Source organism: Haliotis rubra, unplaced genomic scaffold (assembly GCF_003918875.1).
Source record: "Haliotis rubra isolate DU_JTF1 unplaced genomic scaffold, ASM391887v1 Scf420, whole genome shotgun sequence".
NCBI lineage: Eukaryota > Metazoa > Mollusca > Gastropoda > Lepetellida > Haliotidae > Haliotis > Haliotis rubra.
Window position 1 is genome coordinate 163289 of NW_025767103.1, and position 22836 is coordinate 186124.

The window sequence follows — 22836 nt, forward strand, 5'->3', positions numbered from 1 at the left end:
AGGGTAAGGAACAACGAATAGCTGTGTCCATGTGAGACAGTTCTCTGTCTTCAACTAGAAAAGCTGAACAAGTCCTCTTCCCGCAAAGTGTTTGGACATCCTCATCCACTGAAGGGGTAGTAGCCAAGGACTGGAAACCATGGGAGTGAGCTGCTGGTAGCGAAAACCTAGGCGAAGACAGGCCATCCTTAATCCTTTTAAGGCTTTTAAAGGCATGATCCAAGGACGTAGTGAGATGAGCAATACAAGGCCGTGGTGGGAAGGTAATAGATGTCAAGTCTCGTTGTCTCATGGAGAAGGAATGAGATAAATCCTCCGGGTTCTGTGACATAGGGAGGTGGAGTTTCTCCACTATCCAAGCTAAAACTTGAGGTTCATCAACAAAATCCAAACTTTCCTCTGGGGAATCCACAACCGAATGTGCTGGAGACGTAGGATCAGGTGGAACACCAGGACTAGGTGCCGTAACAGATGGTCCGAGGGGAGGAGCATTTCCCGTAGAGTGAGCAGCCTGTTGTTGATTCCAAGCAGTAGTAAGAGCACTTAACATCGCAGCCAGATCTGGGGAGGAGTAGTTTCCTGCGCAGGAGTCCAGGAATCTGGTACAATCCGAGTAGAGAGACGCGAGGAGGCAGGAGTCCCGTCAGAAGTCATAGCACGCTGAGATCATAACTCGGAAAACCGTTGATTAGATCGACGATCCATAGAACCATATCTATGTCTGGAGGGGGACGAACCGGGAGAGGATGCACAAATGGAGACCTGCTGAGGAGAATGGGAGCGAGGAAGGGAGATATCGCAACGATAACGACGATCCCTGGATCTTGAACGATAGGCAGCAGTCAACCGTGTAGGAGATCTAGGTTGATGGGTCGAGTGCGCAGAACCGGAAGTCCCATGATGACAAGAAAACGAATTCCGAGGAGGTGACTTGGAACGAAGAACCGATCTCAACGAAGCAGAGGGAGGCGTGTGCTTAGTTGAATGCGAACGAAGTCGAAGAGTGGCGTCTCGGCGGTGAAGTAGACCTATCAGGTCTATCCGGTGAACAAATCCGAATAATAATAGGAGACTGATCCAGACGACTCGGTGAAAGCCGCGTCCGTGCTGAGGAGGCGTGACTGTAGGATCCAACAGAGTTCGGGGAAGTACTCAGGATGATCCGGAGAGAGGCATTCCGCTGAATACCGCTTGGAAGAAGGCCGTTTCGGCGAAAGTCTATTCACCACATGCCGTTTCGGTGAAGCATTCCGTTTTGGCGAACGTTGTTTCGACAAAGTACGATTAGGTGAAGTCCGTTTAGCAGACGATCGATCCAGAGAATGCTGACTCTTAGACTGGTGTTTCGATGAAGACCGGTTCGGCGAAAGCTGTTTCGTAGAGAGCCGGTCTAATTCTGGGGAAGGTGGACAGTCCGGCGAAAGTCGAGGTGGAGGGGAGAGGACAGGCAAAGCGTGATCCGACGAACTGTGATTCGATCTGGCAGGCTTCGGGAAGCAGAAGATCGAGGTAGCTGGACACAAGACACACTTCTTTTCGCCGAATGGGAAGGAGACGGTGAAGTAACCACTGACAGGCGTTGAGGCGAGGTAGACTGGTTCCTCTCACTACTGGATGAACGACGAGAGCGAGAACGGCTTCTGCGCATGCGCTCTGCGCAGTCAGGTGTAGAGATCAGCTGATTCTTGTCCGAAACAGATAAGCCAGGTTGCCGAGATAACTGGTCCGGTGAACGAGAGACAGAGAGTGTAGTTCGAAGGTCCCGCTGTGTAGAGGTATCCTGAGGGGTGGTAGCAGTCTCGACAACCACTACCCGGGACGTGGTCGAAGGCGAAGGACTCGGGCTGGAATGTTGAGAGCCCAACAAATGCCGAACATCTTCTGATAAGTAAGAATCTGACGACGCTCTCATGAAATCCTCTTCATTCTAGTGAGGGGACTGTGACCGCCGAGCAGACAAAGTAGGACGCTTAAACTTTCCTTTCTTGGAGGGACTGGGTCCGTCAAGTGAAGCGGCATAACGAGCCCTGTCAGCAACACGACGAGCGCAAGCCCGAGTGTAGTCACCAAACGCCTCGAAGGTAAGATCCTTGCATTTATCGCAACGAGAGTCCCATTTACACTGTCCCATACAGTCAACACAATACCCATGTGGATCACTCAAGGAGAACACTTTATTACACCGGGAGCATTTTTTCCTCTTCTTTGGCTGGTCAACTTTCCCCATGTTGTAGACTAAGTTGAAAACGTTGAGCAAAGTAAAATACGTCCACACTCGTGTGCGACAAGAAAGAGAATGATGATTCCCATGGGCAGCTATAGTGCCACATGGGCAGCTAGTGGTGCATGCATGCATGCTTTGCATGAGAGAGGCCTAGGAAAAAAGAAGCTGTCTTATAGTGAGATAGGGGTAGCATGGAGTGCTTGGGCAGATGGACAAGAGAGGCCTAGGGCCAAAAAGTTTACATCGTTCCACTCAACAGTGTCGAATCAAGAGAGAGAAGTGCATACCGTGAGATAGGATAAGTTTAAAAATTGGCCGCTGGTTGTTCAGCTGCTTGATTACCACTGTCAGCTGTTTTTGAGTCATTGGCAGCTGCTTGATTACCACTGTCAGCTATTTTTGAGTCATTGGCAGCTGCTTGATTACCACTGTCAGCTGTTTTTGAATCATTGGCAGCTGGTTGATTACCACTGTCAGCTGTTTTTGAGTCATTGTCAGCTGGTTGATTACCACTGTCAGCTGTTTTTGAATCATTGGCAGCTGCTTGATTACCACTGTCAGCTGTTTTTGAATCATTGGCAGCTGGCTGTTTACCACTGTCAGCTGTTTTTGAATCATTGGCCGCTGGTTGTTTACCACTGTCAGCTGTTTTTGAATCATTGGCAGCTGGTTGATTACCACTGTCAGCTGTTTTTGAATCATTGGCAGCTGGTTGATTACCACTGTCAGCTGTTTTTGAGTCATTGTCAGCTTGTTGAATATCGTATTCTGCTGTTTTCTTGAGGTATTTCATATCTGCAGCTGCCATCACAGTATTCAACTGTGCCATATCAGGAGACAAGGTGGGTCCCTGGTGAGTAAACATAAAGAGATGGTCAAATAGTATTCCTGACTGTCTGTAATGATATTTTTTGGAGTGAGTGAGTTTAGTTTTACGCCGGTTTTAGCAATATTCCAGCAATATCACGGCAGGGAACACCAAAAATGGACATCATACATTGTGCCCATGTGGGGAATCAAACCCACGTCTTCGGCGTGACGAGTGAACGCCTTAACCACTAGGCTACCCCATCACCCTGATATTTTTAAGATGTCAATGTCACGATAACCTTCCATACAAGTGGTATATACAGAAAATATGATCAGAACTTCAAATGCCCTTTCCTGAGGTTAAAACACATCTGATGAACTAAGTTATGAACCTGGTGTTCGGAGGTGGTGAGGCCATCAATCTCCTCATATCTGCTGATACCCATCCCTGCTGATCTTGTAAGGGGGCTGGTGCTGGAGATGTCTGCGGAAGGACTGTTCCCATTCCCAATGTCTTCTGGCCTGGATGGCGGACCAATATGTAGGTCTGCCTCTTCCGGTCTGGTGCCTGGGCTGCTGCTCTCCCTGTGATGAGCTGTCCCAGTAAGAGCGCTGCTGCAGAGCTCTGCCTGTTCGGCTCTTGTAACAGGGCTGCTGATTGGCCTCTGATGTGGTGGTCCAGTGATGGAGCTGCCAGTTAGCCCAGCCTCTTCAGTTCTTGTAACAGGGCTGCTGATTGGTCTGTGATGTGTTGGTCCGGTGAGGGAGCTGCTGCTTAGTTCGGATCTGAACAATGGGCTGCTACTAAGACCAGCCCGTTCTGTTCTTGACAAAGGGCTGCTACTAAGTCCAGTATGTTCTGGTCTGAAGAAGGGGCTGCTGCTGCTGCTGAACCCATTATAAGAAGAACATAGTGGGGATCCTGATAATGCTCGTGTGCTGCCATGTCTTAAATCTACTGAAAAAGGAAAACAAATTTGATATCATACTTTCAAACCACAACTGAGACAAGAAAAATGCAAAAGCAAAGAAGGTGCAGCAGTATATTTTACAGTACTCAAGAGTGGGAAAATAGAAATCCTTTCCAAGATTTAAGTGATCAGTATACATCATACTAAAACTCACTCATCATGATTGCAAGACATCAGAGATGTCCTAGGGAACACATGTGCCAATAAACAAGTTGCTTACACTGAAGTATATGTCTGCTAAGCAGCTAAGATGTAGTTAAGCGTGTTTCTTTAATAACAACCTGGTCACTACCACAATCTCATCAATACATCACAAACTGATTCTCTATGCATCCTTCAGCAGTAATCATTTTTGTCTAAACATCAGCTAACACCAATGTATAGGAACCAGGTCAAACTAAGGTGTCTTACAAGTGTCTTACACAGTGAGTGAGTGAGTGAGTGAGTGAGTGGGTGGGTGAGTGAGTGAGTGAGTGAGTGAGTGAGTGAGTGAGTGAGTGAGTGAGTGAGTGAGTGAGTGAGTGAGTGAGTGAGTGAGTGAGTGAGTGAGTGAGTGAGTGAGTGAGTGTGTGAGTGAGTGAGTGCCAAAGGTGAGGCAGTTGTACCACTTTGGTGAAAACCCACAAACACGGATGGGTGTGATGCACTGACACACCGAGAATAGGGCAAACTAGGGGTTGAGTCAGACATCAAATGTTTCACAAGTGCACAAGGGACTCAAATCTGCTCAGCCAGTTGAATAGTTGGACATTTCAGATGACCACTTGTCACCCCATGTGCTAAAGTGAAGGAGTGAAGGGCTTTAAGTCAGCTAGTCTAAGTAAACTTAGGCTCAGTATTATTCGTTACACCGCTATACTGAGTCTAACAAACCCTAGCAGAACGTCGCGTCAGCTAGCCTTTGAGCGACCTATGACCGCCCAATCAAACAAATGACAGCCGAACGGATTTAACCAATCAGCAAATGACTACTTGTTAGGGTTACAAGACGGTTTTTGGATTTTCTGTTCCCTTGTCGCTGACACTGATCTATCAACAAACGCATAAAACACAGATATTTGACCTGCAGTATATACGCTTAGGGGTTTCTTATGACATGGTTATACTATTAGCTTATATTTCCGCAAGATGACATATTGACAAAAACGCTATTTTCAGCGACGTTTACTCATTGCTTCCTCCATTTGTATCATGTGATCATGCAGAAAATAGCATTTGGAATCGTTCGAGTTTTTTAGGTAAAGGTTCAAACGGTATGTGCGAATGTTAACTTTCGCGATTTTGTAAGCTGTGTTCTGATTGTTCAGTCCACTTGTTAGCTGACGCGACCTTCTACTGGGGTTTGTTAGACTCAGTATAGCAGTGTAACGAATATTGCTCAGCCTGAAGACTGTTAAGTCAGCAGTATGCCACCTTCAAAACGTAGGCTATTTCACTTCATAGAAGCCAGTGATCAGGCAGTGTGAGCATATGATCAGGCTGTGATCACACACTAACACAGCCATTCTACATGAGAGCTGTACATTTACCATCTGTAAACTCTCTTTCATCACTGCAGCTCTTTGGTCAAGGATAAACATTTCAGCAGAATCACAGATGGAAGTGAACAAAAATATGTACTAGAATCAGTACTTTACTCAGAAAGTGTAATCCCAAATATTACATTTGCGACATCTGACCACTTTCTAAAAGGCATTGTGTATTTATAGTCCATTTCTCCAATGGAATATCCATCAACATGAAACATGGAGTGCAAGTTCGCCTATAATGTTGTTAGTATGCAGAAGAAAGAATAACACCATACCTATGAAGTGTATTCTCTACATAACAAAAGAATATAGCCAGTAGCAGTTGCCCGCAGCGCAGTCAAGGCTCCCAAAGCTAGCATGCAGTGTACGGAAGAGGGTGAGATACATACTTGATTACCTGAGGATGGGGAAGTGCTGCCATTTCTGGCTTCCCCCAACAGGTTTGGGGGGGGGTCCTACTGTACTCAGAGTCAGTTAAACTTGCACTGGAGGCCGTCTAGGAAGCATACAAGTCATGTGTTAGCAAATTCACTGGGAGTCCAGAAACATTACACAAAAACAAAACAAATCTCAGGCAATGACTAAGAATTAATATGGGTGAAGTACTTGTCCTAACTTGCTTGTAAACAAAACCAATTTTTTTCAAAAATTAATTGAGTTTTAACTCAACAGGAGTTGAAGAACTAATAACAATTTCTATGATTGATTTTATGTCACTTAATACAAACATTGGAATTGGAAATTTTAGCAATCATTAAAAAGGAAAAAAATATATTCCAAACAGTTCACATTTGAACATTTTACAAAATTTAGCTTGGGCTTGTCCATAAACAAGAAAGTACAGGTAGATTGACATGGCTAATTCCCAAGAGTTCATGTTTTGTCTGAAAGAAGATAGAAAATGCTTCCTTAATGTTGATGTTGTTACAGATACAGAATGCAGGTACAAGATATAGTCTGGGCTTCAGACAGGTAAACTGGTATGTTAGTGAAAGTGATTATTACACAGAAGGATGCTTACTGTTTCCCTGAATATCCATGCATCGTCATCATCATAATTCTTGCCTGTGAACTCAATCTGTTCACTGTTCAGGATTACACAATTGTGGCAATGGGTTACAAACACAAGGAAACTGTTATAAGTAAAGGTAAACCCTGAACTGACTGCCACTTTAAACATGAATAACATTTGAAGTTTTGATGGTTTCTTAACTGAACCTGATGCATGTGTACAGATGTTATCTATTGGCATTCCATTCAGATCATGAACGACGCACAATGACAACCAGCCACAGAAGCAAACCAGGGGGAATAACTCCCACATGATGCCAAGGGTAATCACTCCCACATGCCTGCAGCCCTTCACCAGCAATATCCCCATATATTCCAGTATGTGAGCAGGTTTACCTACCTTTTTTGGGGTGAGCCTCTTCACCTTGTCCTTGTTGTCACGGGCCTTCTGGAGAGCCTGCAGCACTGCCACAGTGTCCAGCTCCTTCTGGTTGGGCTTCTGGTTGTCCAGCACCACCTGTGCATGGGTCGTCACATATAGCCATAAATGGTACTTATATCATGGCAGATTTACACAATTTGCTTAGGACTGCCTTGTAACACTGTCCTGTCCTGACTGTTTTGTATTACTGTCCTTTAAACTGTCAGGAAATACTGTCCTGTCCTAACTGTTTTGTATTACTGTCCTGTAAACTGTCAGGAAATACTGTCCTGTAATACTGTCCTGTCCTGACTGTTTTGTATTACTGTCCTGTCCTGTAATACTGTCCTGTCCTGACTGTTTTGTATTACTGTCCTGTAAACTGTCAGGAAATACTGTCCTGTAAACTGTCAGGAAATACTGTCCTGTCCTGACTGTTTTGTATTACTGTCCTGTAATACTGTCAGGAAATACTGTCCTGTAATACTGTCCTGTAATACTGTCCTGTCCTGACTGTTTTGTATTACTGTCCTGTAAACTGTCAGGAAATACTGTCCTGTAAACTGTCAGGAAATACTGTCCTGTAATACTGTCCTGTCCTGACTGTTTTGTATTACTGTCCTGTCCTGACTGTTTTGTATTACTGTCCTGTAAACTGTCAGGAAATACTGTCCTGTAAACTGTCAGGAAATACTGTCCTGTCCTGACTGTTTTGTATTACTGTCCTGTAATACTGTCCTGTAATACTGTCCTGTAATACTGTCCTGTCCTGACTGTTTTGTATTACTGTCCTGTAATACTGTCAGGAAATACTGTCCTGTAATACTGTCCTGTCCTGACTGTTTTGTATTACTGTCCTGTAATACTGTCCTGTCCTGACTGTTTTGTATTACTGTCCTGTAAACTGTCAGGAAATACTGTCCTGTAAACTGTCAGGAAATACTGTCCTGTCCTGACTGTTTTGTATTACTGTCCTGTAATACTGTCAGGAAATACTGTCCTGTAATACTGTTTTGTCCTGACTGTTTTATATTACTGTCTTGTAATACTGTCCTGTCAGGAAATAATGTCCTGTAAACTGTCAGGAAATACTGTCCTGACTGTTTTGTATTATTGTCCTGTAATACTGTCAGGAAATACTGTCCTGTCCTGACTGTTTGTATTACTGTCCTGTAAACTGTCAGGAAATACTGTCCTGTAAACTGTCAGGAAATACTGTCCTGTAATACTGTTTTGTCCTGACTGTTTTATATTACTGTCTTGTAATACTGTCCTGTCAGGAAATAATGTCCTGTAAACTGTCAGGAAATACTGTCCTGTCCTGACTGTTTTGTATTACTGTCCTGTAATACTGTCCTGTCCTGACTGTTTTGTATTACTGTCCTGTAATACTGTCAGGAAATACTGTCCTGTCCTGACTGTTTGTATTACTGTCCTGTAAACTGTCAGGAAATACTGTCCTGTAAACTGTCAGGAAATACTGTCCTGTAATACTGTCCTGTCCTGACTGTTTTGTATTACTGTCCTGTAATACTGTCAGGAAATACTGTCCTGTCCTGACTGTTTTGTATTACTGTCCTGTAATACTGTCAGGAAATACTGTCCTGTAAACTGTCAGGAAATACTGTCCTGTCCTGACTGTTTTGTATTACTGTCCTGTAATACTGTCCTGTAATACTGTCCTGTAAACTGTCAGGAAATACTGTCCTGTCCTGACTGTTTTGTATTACTGTCCTGTAATACTGTCAGGAAATACTGTCCTGTCCTGACTGTTTTGTATTACTGTCCTGTAAACTGTCAGGAAATACTGTCCTGTAAACTGTCAGGAAATACTGTTCTGTAATACTGTCCTGTCCTGACTGTTTTCTATTACTGTCCTGTAATACTGTCAGGAAATACTGTCCTGTAAACTGTCAGGAAATACTGTCCCGTAATACTGTCCTGTCCTGACTGTTTTGTATTACTGTCCTGTAATACTGTCCTGTCCTGACTGTTTTGTATTACTGTCCTGTAAACTGTCAGGAAATACTGTCCTGTAAACTGTCAGGAAATACTGTCCTGTAATACTGTCCTGTCCTGACTGTTTTGTATTACTGTCCTGTAATACTGTCCTGTCCTGACTGTTTTGTATTACTGTCCTGTAATACTGTCAGGAAATACTGTCCTGTAATACTGTCCTGTCCTGACTGTTTTATATTACTGTCCTGTAATACTGTCCTGTCCTGACTGTTTTGTATTACTGTCCTGTAATACTGTCAGGAAATACTGTCCTGTAATACTGTCCTGTCCTGACTGTTTTGTATTACTGTCCTGTAATACTGTCAGGAAATACTGTCCTGTAAACTGTCAGGAAATACTGTCCTGTCCTGACTGTTTTGTATTACTGTCCTGTAATACTGTCCTGTCCTGACTGTTTTGTATTACTGTCCTGTAAACTGTCAGGAAATACTGTCCTGTAAACTGTCAGGAAATACTGTCCTGTAATACTGTCCTGTCCTGACTGTTTTGTATTACTGTCCTGTAATACTGTCAGGAAATACTGTCCTGTCCTGACTGTTTTGTATTACTGTCCTGTAAACTGTCAGGAAATACTGTCCTGTAAACTGTCAGGAAATACTGTCCTGTCCTGACTGTTTTGTATTACTGTCCTGTAATACTGTCAGGAAATACTGTCCTGTCCTGACTGTTTTGTATTACTGTCCTGTAAACTGTCAGGAAATACTGTCCTGTCCTGACTGTTTTGTATTACTGTCCTGTAAACTGTCAGGAAATACTGTCCTGTAAACTGTCAGGAAATACTGTCCTGTAATACTGTCCTGTCCTGACTGTTTTGTATTACTGTCCTGTAATACTGTCCTGTCCTGACTGTTTTGTATTACTGTCCTGTAAACTGTCAGGAAATACTGTCCTGTAAACTGTCCTGTCCTGACTGTTTTGTATTACTGTCCTGTAAACTGTCAGGAAATACTGTCCTGTAATACTGTCCTGTCCTGACTGTTTTGTATTACTGTCCTGTAAACTGTCAGGAAATACTGTCCTGTAAACTGTCAGGAAATACTGTTCTGTAATACTGTCCTGTCCTGACTGTTTTCTATTACTGTCCTGTAATACTGTCAGGAAATACTGTCCTGTAAACTGTCAGGAAATACTGTCCCGTAATACTGTCCTGTCCTGACTGTTTTGTATTACTGTCCTGTAATACTGTCCTGTCCTGACTGTTTTGTATTACTGTCCTGTAAACTGTCAGGAAATACTGTCCTGTAAACTGTCAGGAAATACTGTCCTGTAATACTGTCCTGTCCTGACTGTTTTGTATTACTGTCCTGTAATACTGTCAGGAAATACTGTCCTGTAATACTGTCCTGTCCTGACTGTTTTATATTACTGTCCTGTAATACTGTCCTGACTGTTTTGTATTACTGTCCTGTAAACTGTCAGGAAATACTGTCCTGTAAACTGTCAGGAAATACTGTTCTGTCCTGACTGTTTTGTATTACTGTCCTGTAATACTGTCAGGAAATACTGTCCTGTCCTGACTGTTTTGTATTACTGTCCTGTAAACTGTCAGGAAATACTGTCCTGTCCTGACTGTTTTGTATTACTGTCCTGTAAACTGTCAGGAAATACTGTCCTGTAAACTGTCAGGAAATACTGTCCTGTAATACTGTCCTGTCCTGACTGTTTTGTATTACTGTCCTGTAATACTGTCCTGTCCTGACTGTTTTGTATTACTGTCCTGTAAACTGTCAGGAAATACTGTCCTGTAAACTGTCCTGTCCTGACTGTTTTGTATTACTGTCCTGTAAACTGTCAGGAAATCTGTCTGTCCTGTAATACTGTCCTGTCCTGACTGTTTTGTATTACTGTCCTGTAAACTGTCAGGAAATACTGTCCTGTAATACTGTCCTGTCCTGACTGTTTTGTATTACTGTCCTGTAATACTGTCCTGTCCTGACTGTTTTGTATTACTGTCCTGTAAACTGTCAGGAAATACTGTCCTGTAAACTGTCCTGTCCTGACTGTTTTGTATTACTGTCCTGTAAACTGTCAGGAAATACTGTCCTGTAATACTGTCCTGTCCTGACTGTTTTGTATTACTGTCCTGTAAACTGTCAGGAAATACTGTCCTGTAATACTGTCCTGTCCTGACTGTTTTGTATTACTGTCCTGTAAACTGTCAGGAAATACTGTCCTGTAATACGGTTCTGCAAATTGTAAAGTTAAACTCTCCTGCCCTGTCCTAACCTGAACTGTATACAGTACTCAGCCATTGGACCACTGAAAATTATTTACAGTTTATAACAGATTTTTGCGTAGATTGGGTTAATGTATTGAGCTCCTTGCTGCAACAGGTGGTCAACAAAAAAATAAATACAAAAGACCTTAAAGGTATTTGTGTGTTATCTTGTACCTACCTCGTTGACCCGGTCTCCGAATACCTCAAGGACCTTGGTTCGGTAGTCCAGCACAATGGTCACTGGGTTGCCGGTCAACAGCAGGTTTTCCAAGCATGGCAGGCCACCGATAGGCTTGACATCAGACACCTTGGGGCAACATCATAATGTCTCAGTCAAAATACTCACCAAACATGCAAGACAAACTACAAACTTAACATCAGTCATCAGACTTTAAGTGCAGTGACATACAACTATGTGCTAGTTGAGCTTTCACAAATGCCACACTGGTTCAACTGCCCTTCTAGATAATTGTGAATAAACGTTCAAACAAACAATAGTCTGTCAAATGCAAAGGAGTCAGTTACCCAACACACTTTTTTAACCAAGATTCATTATATTCCTGAGCATCCAACGTTTGCAGCCAGTGTAAAACTAGATAAGCATCCTTCCCAGCCATTGTGCTTCTTATGACTATGTAAATTGTTCATCCCCAGACCAGTAGAAGGGCTGCCCGGTATAGCCATAGAAGCAAGTCTTGATATGTCAGTGAAGCAAAGTCTTACTTGTCCAATTTCATTGTTGCTGACATCAAGAATTTCCAGGCTAAACAACTTTGAAAACCCTGTGAAAAAGGAAAACATATTCCAATAATTGTAAAATAATAGCTGAAACTTATTATATTATAATTAATGAAGTATACATCTGAATGACCTAGTCATGATGATAAACATTACAAACTGATAACACTATTTATTGCATTGCAGCCCCACTGAAACATTACGTGAATGAGTTTAAGTTCAATATAGGAGTAGTGCTCTAAACACAGGAATTATAATCACAGATGTAACTATCCAACACTTGCTTTATTAAACAAACAAGTTCATGTTAATCATTTCCATAACCATCGTTTAAGAGGGTCATTGGGTCCTAAATGTCTTCTCTTAATATATATATAGTCTTATTATTTGAATGTATGGGCTCCCAAAATCTTAACCTTATAACATTAGGGCTATGGGAAGGACCTCTTCCATGCCTAATATTGATCTGGTTGAATGACATTAGTTTCTGTACAGTCCTACAATGTCCTAGTATGCCCTACCCTGAAGGCTCCCCAGTTTGTTGCCTGCCAACTTGAGGGTCTTCAGGTTGCCCAGCTTAGTGTGCAGGGAGTCCAGGTTGTGGATGTTGTTGTGTGAGATGTCGAGGAAGGTGAGGTGGCTGAGCCACTGCAGGTGCTGGATGGTTGTCAGCTGGTTGTGACTGAGGTCCAGATGCTCCACCTTCGGCATGAGTTGCTGCAACATCATCATGTGGACTGACTGATTGATCGTATCTATATTGCTGCAACATCATCATGTGGACTGACTGCAACATCATCATGTGGACTGATTGATTGTATCTATATTGCTGCAACATCATCATGTGGACTGATTGATCATATCTATATTGCTGCAACATCATCATGTGGACTGATTGATCATATCTATATTACTGCAACATCATCATGTGGACTGATTGATTGTATCTATATTGCTGCAACATCATCATGTGGACTGATTGATTGTATCATGCAACATCATCATGTGGACTGATTGATTGTATCTATATTGCTGCAACATCATCATGTGGACTGATTGATTGTATCTATATTGCTGCAACATCATCATGTGGACTGATTGATTGTATCTATATTGCTGCAACATCATCATGTGGACTGATTGATCGTATCTATATTGCTGCAACATCATCATGTGGACTGATTGATCGATTATCTATATTGCTGCAACATCATCATGTGGACTGATTGATGCTGCAACATCATATCTATATTACTTCAACATCATCATGTGGACTGATTGATCGTATCTATATTGCTGCAACATCATCATGTGGACTGATTGATCATATCTATATTGCTGCAACATCATCATGTGGACTGATTGATCGTATCTATATTGCTGCAACATCATCATGTGGACTGATTGATTGTATCTATATTGCTGCAACATCATCATGTGGACTGATTGATTATGTATCTATATTGCTGCAACATCATCATGTGGACTGATTGATCATTATCTATATTGCTGCAACATCATCATGTGGACTGATTGATTGTATCTATATTGCTGCAACATCATCATGTGGACTGATTGATCGTATCTATATTGCTGCAACATCATCATGTGGACTGATTGATCGTATCTATATTGCTGCAACATCATCATGTGGACTGATTGATCGTATCCATATTGCTGCATTCAGCAATATTTCAGCTGTATGATAGTCTGCACACAGTCAAGTCTGGATCGAGACAATCACATGATTCACATCATGACAATCAATATTTTACCCACGACACTCACTGCAGTCTCTGTACAACCCAATTTCAAACCATCCAAGTGCAGATTTGTTAAAGGGAATTGCACCCTGTGAAAAATTCTAATCAGATGAATATTGAATTTGAAGCCCAATCATCAGATCCTGGACCAACTCCTACTCACCACACTGTCATCAATCTCAACTATAAAGTTGTGACTCATGTCGGCTTCCTCCACATGCTCCCAGTAAGACACCAGCAGTGTGCCATCCTCCCCGCGCCAGTGTGGAATGTCTTGAAGAAGGAACTCCTGCAATCAAGCACATTTCATACATGTATTTCAGAGGTGTACATCAGGATATACAAACATCTTGACACAACAAATACAAGAGTCATCAGAAGATGACATATCCTCCCGGCGCCAACATATTTGAAAGAACAAATCATCTGACAGTTACTTAAAGTCCAGCTTGATTTTAGACTAAGTGCAAATCGTTTCCATGGAAATCATGAAAAAAATAAATGACAAAAATCTGCAAATAGCAAAAGGCACCACTTCAAGATCTGCCTCACATATCTGCCAAGTTTTACTGAAAGATATTAAGAAGTTTTTGAGTTGTGCTCCGGAAACAAAACCCACCCCTTCCTTTTGAGACTAAGTCCGAATTGTTTCCATTGAAACCGGGAAAAAAAAAATGCCCAAAATCTGCAAATAGCAAAAGGCACCACTTAAGGTTCTGTTTGATATATCTACCAAGTTTTCTTGAAAAATATTGAACAGTTCTTGAGTTATGCTCTGGAAACGAAGCCCACCCCTCACTTTTGGGACAAAGTCCAAATCGTTTCCAAGGAAACCGGGGAAAAATAAAAATGCCAAAAATCTGCAAATAGCAAAAGGCACAACTTTAGGATCTGTTTGATATATCTACCAAGTCTTGTTGAAAACTATCGAGCGTTTTTTGAGTTATGCTCCGGAAACGAAGCCCACCCCTCTTTAAGACTAAGTCCAAAACGTTTCCATGGAAACCGAGAAAAATAAAAATGACAATAATCTGTAAACAGCAAAAGGCACCACCTTAGGTTATGTTTGACATATCTACCAATTTTTGTTGAAAAATATTGAACGGTCTTTGAGTTATGCTCCGGAAACAAAATGATTACGGACAGACGGACGGACGGACGGATGGACGGACGAGGCGACAACTATGCCGCCGGGATAATAAGAAACAGAAATTAATTCAACCCCTAAATATCTGGCTTGGAATTAGTATGGAATAGTATCAAACAATTCAAATCATCTGTACCAACAATACAAGTTCGAAGGGCACAGGAAAACACTGCACCCTGAACAATTTTGGAGTCCATGGTTTCAAGGTCATTACTTGTGGTCTCGGAGAAACGTACGAACCTGCCGCCCCTGATGATAATGTGCCCAATATTTCATTATATTTCATTCGACATTTGAAAGGCATATCATTGGCGGATCCAGAGAGGGGTTCAGAGGGTTCAAACCCCTCCCCCTCTTTGAAAATGATTTAAGACCACATTGAAGATTTTCTTTTGCGTTGGCAGAGCCAATTTTGAACACCCACCCCTTCAAAATTCCTGGATCCGTCCATGCATATCATGCATATAGACCGAATATGCCATCTGCTGGTGGGATTCAGCATGAAACCAAATAACACAAATGCTTATCTTTGAATGTCGCTCACAAATGACCTTACACCCATCACATCATTGTTATGAATTTATTCATACATATTTATTCAAACAATACACCACACAGGAATCAGGCTTTGAAAACAGCCATTTTTTACGTCTCTCACAACATTTATCAGATGAGTATGGGCTACTGGGAACATATTCAAGTCTGGAATCTCCAAGGGACTCCAAGTCAGTATCACTCCTGCATCCCTTCACAGTCATCTTCTTCAGCAAGCAGGAGGTCATGGCGATCCAGACTGCACAACTAAACATGCCATTGTGAAAAGTTACTCACTCGAACTGTTTTAGTTGATCTGCATAGCTGGAATTCCTTGAGCGTCTGTTTTATTGTTTCTAAACCAACAATATTCTTTGGACTGCAATTCAATATCTGAAAACACAAACATCCTTAATCAGTAGATGTAAAAAAAATCAAAGGACGTGGCATTGATACAAAGTCAAGAGCCATACAAATAGTAATAAGACCCGCTTCAAGTGAGAAGGTAGCTGTATCAAATCTGAAATAGTTCGAATCAAGTATTCTTGTCATGTGTGTAATTGTAAAAGACTCACCTCTAAATACTTCAAAGACTTGAACAATGTGAGATCAAATGTAAGTTGGTTCATATCAATATTGCTTGAACCAACTGGCTCCTTGCTGCCACAGATCTGAAAGGGAGGTAACTCTGATGTGAATACACCTGAGAACCTTTGTTGGAATCCATCAACATTTTGACACATTCAATCAAACTTATCAAGGAAATGCGCAATAATAAGGAATTTTCATTTTGGAAGACTATAAGATATACTCCTCTGGATACAACTAGAGATAAACAGAGAACACATTGTGACATGTGCCTTGCTGAAACCGAGTCACTGTGTAATCAGGGACGTCAAGACTGACATACATCATCATCCAGCAGGTATCAAGCTGGTTGTCAGGTGAATAAGTGAGTTTAGTTTTACGCTGCTTTTATTAATATTCCAGCAATATCACGGTGGGGAGACACCAGAAATGGGCTTCACACATTGTACCCATATGGGGAATCAAATCCTGGTTGTAATGGACTGCCATGAAACTTGTTGGGACTAGCAACTGTGCAGAGACTGATTATCCATGTGAGCTGGTACATTGTGTGGTTGAAGGGATACATGCCACAAACTGCTTACTTTAAGCCTCTTCATTCTTGTGATGAAATCCAGGATGTGGCCAATGTCCTTCTTCACATCACCACTTTCTGAAAATACACAGTTGACTCTGTTAGTGGACGGAACTACCGCAGGCAGCCACAGTTTCCTACACAGTCAGCAGAGTTCACAACCATATGGCCGCCACACAATACACAACATGAAGCTTGTTAATGTTTGGGAGAGAAGAAGCTTTTTGTTAGTTTGAGATGCAGCAGTGCTTATTTTTATTTTCAAAATGTCTTGTTACCTCAGTGAATTGGGTTTATGGTTGTTTTCCTTTCAGTATTCTAGTCTGGAATCAACATGGATCTTATGTCAGGGTAAGTCAAGCCCAAGAGTTACCCAGGTCCTAAGCAACAATCAGTTTTCAGAAGCCATGGTTTAGAGTATTGAGCTCTTTAACTGAAGAACCATAACCTCGGATCCTGACATCAGTAAGGGATGCAACTTACAACAAATTGCTGTCATATGCCCCAGGGACCCTGCCATAGCCAACAGAGGATGACATTTAGAACTGTCCATGCAATCATATAACATGAGTATGTATGTGACAACAATACTGACAAACATGTTGACATAATGTTCCACCTTGGTAATATTCAAGAGCTTTTCAAACAAGTTAAACAGTCTATTTTCTAAATTGCTCAAGATAACAGATATATATGGAACAAAATAAGACAGCTGTACAATACATCACAAAGAAGTAAGAAGAATGAAGCATGGAATATAACCCAATGCAACATGTTCTATCACAAAGTTTCTGCAGCTTTAAATATATGCTTGCACTTGAAGACATCATAAATTAGACTATCCTAGTTTTAGTGGCTAGTTAGTATGTATGAATGTAACATATATACTCACTTTGTGAAAACGTAACAAAAATTTCAAACATACATCCCCATTCATAAAATGGACTTGTCCAACATTGCTGAGGTCTAAGTGTATTCAGGTAGTCATCATTATTTACATACTGGTACACATTTTTACACACTTTTTATCATATTAGGATTTTTTGAGATGCTGTAAATAATGTTAATATCTCAGGAGAATATACAAATTGTATTTTGATTCTTCTGTAACACCTGGTTTGGTTGATTTGTTTGTTGTTTAACGCCACACTGAGCAATATTCCAGATATATGGCAGCGGGCTGCAAATAATCAAGTTTGGGCCTGACAATCCAGTGATCAACTGCATGAGCATCAATCTATGTAATTGGGATACAATGACATGTGTCAACCAAGTCAGCGAGCCTGATCACCTGATCCCGTTAGTCGTCTCTTACGCCAAGCATGGGTTACTGAAGATCAATACTAAAAAGAATCTTCACGGGTCTGCAACTCCTGATATATTGTCACAATCAAAAGATAAGAAGAAACAGTCTGACCCAATTTCTCTTTCAGGATGGGGAGTAACTATATAGAACAGTTAACATTGACCATGCCAACATATTTGTTGGCAGTGAATACTTCAGAAACTGTGACCTGTGTCCAGTATGATGTGGGCAGATATTGCGCCAGGAAGCGAGAAGAATGTGAGTAGGTTACATACTGTGTTGAGGGACATTAAGTAACTATTGAAACGCATCATAACTCTTTAACATGGTTAAAGTACCACATGTTGGTTCAGGCAGCTTCAGCCTCTCGGTCAGTGCGTGGAGCTGCAGGGGGGACATCTGGAACATCTCGTGGGATTGCAGGATTGACTCCCCTGAAAAGTTACGATGGCAACTGAATTAGTTTCTTTCTTCTTTATTGCCATATTTCAGCAATACGATGGCAGTCTCTAAATAATTTATTTTGGACAAGATTGTCCAATGAATGATATCATGTACAGCATTCTACCTAACTGGCACTAGCATGCATACAGTGTACAAAATAGCCACTGGCCCACTAGCCCATGGCTAGTAAAAATCCAATCAGGCCAGTAAATTTACAGTCACTGGCACCACTGGATAGTGAGTTTTCATGGGATCATTTTGTAAATATATCACTCTTAAGTTATAAAACACTTCTAAATATTACAAGATCATGGCCTGATAAAAATGTTCATCATATTAGCAGCTTAATGATGAAACCCGTATCATGCCGGCAATATGTTATTCTCATCTATTTTTGTGATCTTTTGGTTAGTGAATGATCCTGTGGGCTAGTAACTTTCAGGCATAGCTAGCACTACTACCCGACTGGCTAGCAAAATGTGGAAACTATTTCACACACTGCATGCATCTACCAAGTCACTCTCCTACACAGAGTTCTATACAGACAGCATGGTACCTCTCCTACACAGAGTTCTATACAGACAGCATGGTACCTCTCCTACACAGAGTTCTATACAGACAGCATGGTACCTCTCCCACACAGAGTTCTATACAGACAGCATGGTCCCTCTCCTACACAGAGTTCTATACAGACAGCATGGTACCTCTCCTACACAGAGTTCTATACAGACAGCATGGTACCTCTCCCACACAGAGTTCTATACAGACAGCATGGTACCTCTCCCACACAGAGTTCTATACAGACAGCATGGTACCTCTCCCACACAGAGTTCTATACAGACAGCATGGTACCTCTCCCACACAGAGTTCTATACAGACAGCACCTCTCCCACACAGAGTTCTATACAGACAGCATGAGTACAGCATGGTACCTCTCAGGAGTTGTACACAGAGTTCTATACAGACAGCTATACAGTTCTCCATACAGCATGGTACCTCTCCCACACAGAGTTCCCTCACACAGAGTTCTATACAGACAGCATGGTACCTCTCCCACACAGAGTTCTATACAGACAGCATGGTAGCATGGTACCCTCTCCTACACAGAGTTCTATACAGACACACAGAGTTCTATACAGACAGCATGGTACCTCTCTCCACACAGAGTTCTATACAGACAGCATGGTCTCCCACACTCTACAGACAGCATGGTACCCTCTCCTACACAGAGTTCTATACAGACAGCATGGTACCTCTCCTACACAGAGTTCTATACAGACAGCATGGTACCTCTCCTACACAGAGTTCTATACACAGAGTTCTATACAGACAGCACCTGTTTCACACAGGACTATGCAATACTATTGTATCTCCTACACAGAGTTCTATACAGACAGCATGGTTTAACAGTTCCACATTGTATTTGTTTTTTTAACAGTTCCACTTTACACATATAATTAAACATCTGAGATATAATGGTTTACATTCACTTAAAAAATATGCTAAAATGTGTAATACTATTCCAATTTGTGTAGATATCCTTTGTTTACATTGACTGTACGACTCCATGTGATGTCACTAAATACCTAAAGAGAAATGAGCAAATAACAGAATTAATTCAAGAACCCTCAGATTGTAATGTTATGAGTTATTATCTGAAAATAGAGTCAAATGATAATTGATAATCTGGTACGTCTTGGAGACTGTGTCAGTTCGAATGTGAACATCATGTGTACTCTGGAAAAAGCTCTCTGTTCTTGAGTCAAGACAAGTTGCTTACCTCTGTTGTAGAGCTCTTCTGCAAGTGCCTGGGTGATGCCATGAATCTCCTTTAAGTATACAAAATGTAACTCTGGTTAAAGATACCCATACAATTGTTTAAGAATTGAAAGAAGGTGAAGCGGAAACGAAACCCACCCCTCCCTTTTGGGACTAAGTCTGAATCGTTTCCATGGAAACCGGGAAAAATATAAATGCCAAAAATCGGCAAACAGCAAAAGGCACCACTTAAGGATCTGTTTGATATATCTACCAAGTTTTGTTGAAAAATATTGAACAGTTTTTGAGTTATGCTCTGGAAACAAAATGATTACGGACGGACAGACGGACAAGGCGTCGACTATATCACCCCGCATTACATGCCGGTGGGATAATAAGTTTGGATTATTAGGGATTCTTTATTCATTTTCATTCAACTTATAGTATGTAAAGTAAGCAGTCTTGTCAATTAATTATAATGGGAAAGATCAGTTGTGAATGAATTCTGTGAAGATTTTAACTTAAACAACAGAGATAATTTCAAAACTTCACATATTTTCCCCAGCATACTGTTTTCCAGAAAAAATATTACAGCATCAATCGTTAGAAAAGTATATTGTGGTATAGCTAGTCCTAGTGACTTAATATTTGTTGAAGAGTAAGAAGACAGTGAGGTGGGGGCATGGTGACTTACATATTCGCTGAAGAGTAAGCAGACAGCAAGGATGACTTACATTTGGTGACTTACATATTTGTTGAAGTGTAGGAAGAAGGCGACGAAGGGGGCATGGTGACTTACATATTTGTTGAAGTGTAGGAAGAAGGAGAGGATGGGGGTGGTGACTTACATATATTAAGTTATGGGAAGTTTAAGTGTAGGAAGGTAGGAAGGATGGGGGCATGGTGACTTACATATTTGTTGAAGTGTAGGAAGAAGACGAGGTAGGGGGCATGGTGACTTTCTTATTTGTTGAAGTGTAGGAAGAAGGCGACGAAGGGGGCATGGTGACATACATAGTTGTTGAAGTGTAGGAAGAAGGTGACGTAGGGCTGGGACGATACACTATGTGACGATACGATACGTATCGCGATATTTTACCCGCAATACGATACATATCACGATACATACACCTTGAAAGAATGACACAGTATTAAGATTTAAAATGATTTATTTCAAGGTATTTGTGTATAACAATAACACTGTAGTAATAAACAAACAAGTAACTCTATCAAACTTCCGTATTTTTCTCTACATAAGTACTTAAACATGTTTAATATAATACTGTTTTAAAAAACAAAGTTGTGTATTGTTTTGTATCGATACACCAGTGGACGATACGATAGCTGTATCAAACTAGAATGTATCGTGATGTATCGGTGCATCGTCCCAGTCCTAGTAGGGGGCATGGTGACTTACATCATATTTGTTGAAGAGTAGGAAGAAGGCGACGTAGGGGGCATAGTGACTTACATATTTGTTGAAGAGTAGGAAGAAGGCTAACGTAGGGGCATAGTGACTTACATATTTTGTTGAAGAAGAAGGAAGAAGGCATAGTGGGGGCATAGTGACGTAAAGGGGATTATTGACTTACATATTTGTTGAAGTGTAGGAAGAAGGCGTGAGGGGGATGGGGACTTACATATTTGTTGAAGTGTGCCAGGTAGTAGAGCACAGTCTGGAGGTACACCTCCAGCTCCCCCTGACGTTTCTTGATGAATGTCTCACTCTGGTTACCAAACAGCTTCTTGGGAGGCAGGAGGTTCTTGTCTAGCTTACATGTTGACACCAGCTGTAAGCCAGGAGAACAGCAACACATATATAGATACTTACTGTGAAAAAGATAAGGTTTTTCCTGACATCACAACACCCTAACATCACATATTAAATACACTACATCATATCAATCACCCAGCAGGCTATGAATCCACTATTACCATCATTATCGTACATGTATATATTGCACTTATGCAGTTTGTTCGTTGTTGAACACCACACTCAGCAATATTCCAGCTATATGGCAGCAGTCTGTAAATAGTCCAGTCTGGACCAGACAATCTTTCAATCAACATCATGAGCATTGATCTATGCAGTATCATATTCAGTTGGTAAATGATGTCAACCAAGCAAGCGAGATTGACCACCCAATCCCATTAGTACTTCTAACGACAAGCACGGGTTACTGAAGATTCTAACCCACATGTTTATGGGTTGCACTTATCCAGACAACTATGTTAACATGCAGTTTATATTTGTTGACCAATCAATGGATACACATGCACTCCAGTTATCATGCTCACCCCACCTCAAATATTTGCTCTCCATTCCCTGCTGGGTGAACAGAGGCACATTTGAACATGTCCTTAGTTCAGGGCAACAGCACACACATTATGACACTTGTGTTTCAGGTACATCTATGTATTTGGAGGGATGGCAACAGGAAAATCTCTTTTAAGCTGAAAACTTAATATTGTGCCATCGGGGAGTTCAGGGGGATTAAATTTATTCAGACGATTCACAGAATTGATATATTAGATATAAAATCGGCTGAAATCTGCAGATCAGCAGAAAATTGCCATCACTGTATTTGTATTCACACCTTCTGGTCAATAACTTGTGGATGAGTGGGTTTTGTGAGTACACAAGGTGAATGCACTGTACGGTAGGGGAAGTGAGTACACTGTACACATTGTTAATCCATGGGTTGAATAACAACCGGTGCCTAACACCGCTCACTGACTCCACCCAGTACACCAGTCAATGTCATTGAACTTCTGTGATAC

General features: G+C 41.4%; 1 protein-coding gene across 1 annotated transcript in view; it reads right to left on the minus strand.

Annotated features, from left to right (window-relative positions):
- The window catches only part of LOC124288585, a 36653-nt gene that overhangs the window by 7661 nt on the left and 6156 nt on the right, over positions 1-22836 (minus strand). Inside the window, exons 3-19 of the mRNA XM_046725136.1 lie at positions 21644-21845; positions 20968-21017; positions 20078-20126; positions 18192-18287; positions 16558-16625; positions 15961-16056; positions 15683-15778; positions 13868-13993; positions 12463-12658; positions 11927-11985; positions 11382-11510; positions 6946-7062; positions 5924-6030; positions 3945-3992; positions 3427-3820; positions 2567-3074; positions 394-579 (exon numbers count right to left, since the gene is read on the minus strand). Coding sequence (XP_046581092.1) covers positions 394-579; positions 2567-3074; positions 3427-3820; positions 3945-3992; positions 5924-6030; positions 6946-7062; positions 11382-11510; positions 11927-11985; positions 12463-12658; positions 13868-13993; positions 15683-15778; positions 15961-16056; positions 16558-16625; positions 18192-18287; positions 20078-20126; positions 20968-21017; positions 21644-21845 — 2527 coding nt within the window. The remainder of the gene's footprint in view (positions 1-393; positions 580-2566; positions 3075-3426; positions 3821-3944; positions 3993-5923; positions 6031-6945; positions 7063-11381; positions 11511-11926; positions 11986-12462; positions 12659-13867; positions 13994-15682; positions 15779-15960; positions 16057-16557; positions 16626-18191; positions 18288-20077; positions 20127-20967; positions 21018-21643; positions 21846-22836) is intronic.